The sequence below is a fragment of the Vigna radiata genome, unplaced genomic scaffold, assembly GCF_000741045.1.
Source record: "Vigna radiata var. radiata cultivar VC1973A unplaced genomic scaffold, Vradiata_ver6 scaffold_386, whole genome shotgun sequence".
Lineage (NCBI taxonomy): Eukaryota > Viridiplantae > Streptophyta > Magnoliopsida > Fabales > Fabaceae > Vigna > Vigna radiata.
In genome coordinates, this window is record NW_014542415.1 from 60604 (window position 1) to 63826 (window position 3223).

At 35.3% G+C, this 3223-nt stretch overlaps 1 protein-coding gene across 1 annotated transcript in view; it reads right to left on the reverse strand.

Moving 5' to 3' along the window:
* Positions 1–26: 26 nt before the first annotated feature.
* The window catches only part of LOC106780040 (WD repeat-containing protein 62), a 37837-nt gene continuing 34640 nt past the window's right edge, over positions 27–3223 (reverse strand). Inside the window, exon 21 of the mRNA XM_022776834.1 lies at positions 27–136. Within this exon, the coding sequence (XP_022632555.1) occupies positions 102–136 (35 nt within the window). The 3' untranslated portion in view covers positions 27–101. The remainder of the gene's footprint in view (positions 137–3223) is intronic.

The window sequence follows — 3223 nt, forward strand, 5'->3', positions numbered from 1 at the left end:
ATTAATTACATATAGAGTACATGAATCAAATCCTATTACATCTCTACTTCACAATACTTCAAATATGATTATTACAAAAGCTTTTCAATGGTAATAGATCTTCAAATAGTCTTCTTGGATCTTGTATTGTGCAAATCTGTACATCATCAAAACTCCATCTTTAATTTTTTGCTAACATTCTCCCCCTTTTTTATGATGATCAAAAACTATCTCCAAGTTTAAAGCTTTTTAATAATCTGAAACAAACACAACTCATGAAAGAAGAAAGCATTAGAAAATAAGAGAACCTTTAAACTCTATTCTCCCCCTTTTTGATCATAATAAAAAAATTGTGTTAATTAAGACTCCCCTTACTAAAAGAATGTATGCATAATTTAATAAGAAATAAAGACAAAATATTATTTAATTTTTAAATTTAGCAAAGCATACAATAAGAAATACAAACAAACAAGACAAGTCTAAAACTCATCACTAACATCACTCTCAAAACGACTTTCTAATCCTGAAATCCTCTCATCAAGGCTTTTGAGATGGGTACATATTTCCTCATGGCGAGTATTTTGGATAGCCATCATCTCATGTTGAATCCTTGCCATCTCAGAAATTTGTCTAGAAAAACTTTCTAGACTATATTCTTCATTTACTTGAGATGGACCCGCAACATTTGTGGGGTCAGGCATGTGGATATCTGCATCTTCATCTTCATCTGCTTGACCACCAATATCATCAGGATGAGCATAGGAGTTCCCTTGCTTGATAAATGCCATTTGCCTAAGGGAATTATCGCCAATTTTATGACCCGGAAGCACAGTCTCATAGTGCTCATTTAAGACATCTACCCCTTTGTATACACAGATTTGGGAGACAAGGAGAGGATAGGGGAGAGGCGCAACATTTGACCTTTTGGCCTTATACATGATGGTTTGAAGTAAGTGAGGCCAGTTGAGTGGAATGCTCTGAAGTATCCCGTACATGATTATGAGATCAGTCTCTGAGCACTATGCATGGTTGGACCCCCTAGGACACAATAGCCACACAAGTAGGTAGTGTAGAAGACGTTCTTCCATCTTTAGTCCTCCAGCAAGAAAGAGACGAGCGTTGTGTTGCTGGAGAGGATTGCGTAGAAACGACTGATACACCATTATTTTGTTGAACTGGGCAAAGTCGCTTGGAACAATCTGCAAATTTTCTAAAACAAGAACTTTTGCCACATTTACACAAATTTCATTGTCAAGGAAAATGTCTATACCTTTGACCCTTGTGTGGAAAATCCCATCATGAACTTTCAAATTGAAATAAAACACAGGAACAAGATCAGGATAGTACCTTCCTCGGAGTTCCATTAGATGTTGAACCCCTTGTTCAATGATAAGATTGGGAAAGGAGAAGTTGTAAGAAATGTACCAAGCTAGATCAATGAACTTTTGTTTTAAGACCTTCCTTTCCTTCCAAAATTGGGAAAAGGACTGTTGATCTTGTTCATCTGAAATCCACCTTTCAATGGAAGCATCGCGTTGGCGAGTGTTACTCTCAGACGCCTCACTTCTTCTTCTCCTTCTTCTTCTTGAAAGATCTGCCATTTGGTGAGGAAAGACAAGGAAGCAATGGGATGCAAGGAGTTTTGAGGAAAGAAAGTAAGAGAATGAGCTTAAGAGTGATTCAATTATGGAAAGTATGCTTCAAATGGGGTATTTATAGATCAAGAATGGTTCCCCAACGTTCAGAAAATGAGGAACTAGCCGTTTATAGCCGTTAAGAGACGTTGGCAACAACTAGTATACAGAATGCAACGCAGAAAAATTTAAAAAAAACGATCTGGAGCATTTTTAATCGATTAAAATTGAAATTAATCGATTAATTAATCGATTAAAACTTGGATTAATCGATTAATTCATTCGTAAACATAATAATTCAGTTCAATAACGCATTTAATCGATTAACAAGCAGATTAAAAGCATTCATGAACGAAAACATGCATAGTTAAGCAAGAAAACACATATTAGACAATTTCTAGTATCCGTAAGTCCCTTCTAAGCTCAAAATATCTATCCTTAGGCAAAGGCTTGGTAAAAATATTTGTTAATTGATGCTTAGAGTCAATGAATTCTATTTCACAATCCCCTTTTTCCACATGATCTCTAATGAAGTGATGCCTAATTTCTATATGCTTGGTTCTAGAATGCATGATAGGATTCTTTGTGAGTTTTATGGCATTTGTGTTATCACACTTAAGTGGAATATGATCTAGATGAATATCATAGTCTTCTAATTGCTGCTTTATCCATAAGATTTGTGCACAACAACTACCCACAACAATGTATTCGGCTTCAGTGGTTGATAAGGCTACACAGGTTTATTTCTTAGAGTGCCAGGAAACTAAGGAGCTACCTAGAAAATGACAGGTTCCACTTGTGCTTTTTCTATCTATCTTGCAGCCCCCATAATCAGCATCCGAAAAACCTACAAGGCTAGGTTCAACTTCTGAAGGATACCATAACCCAAAAGATGTTGTTCCCTTAAGATATTTTAAAATGTGCTTAACTGCAGTAAGATGAAATTCTCTAGGACTAGATTGATACCTAGCACACACACAAACACTTTGCATAATATCAGGTCTACTTGCACTAAGATATAACAAAGAACCAATCATACGTCTGTATTTGGTTTGATTTACCTTTTTACCTGACTCATCTTTATCTAAATAGCATGATGTTCCCATGGGAGTAGATGCTTCTTTAGATTTGTCCATCTCAAACTTTTTAAGAATTTCCCTGCAATATTTAGTTTGAGAGATGAAAGTACCTTCCTTCATTTGCTTGATTTGAAGTCCAAGGAAGAATGTGAGCTCTCCCATCATTGACATTTCAAATTCTCCCTGCATGGTCTTAGCAAAATTCTCGCAAAGAGTTTTGTTAGATGATCCAAAAATAGTATCATCAACGTATACCTGAACAATCAGAAAATGATTTCCATCTCTTTTAATAAACAGCGTTGAATCAATTTTTCCTCTGTTGAAATCATTTTCTATTAGAAAATTTCTAAGTCTTTCGTACCAAGATCTAGGTGCTTGTTTTAAACCATAAAGTGCCTTTTTTAATTTATAGATGTGATTAGGATGTTTAAAATCTTCGAACCCAGGTGGTTGTTCGACATAAACATCTTCTTTGATATACCCGTTTAGAAAAGCACTTTTAACATCCATTTGAAATAGTTTAAATTTCAT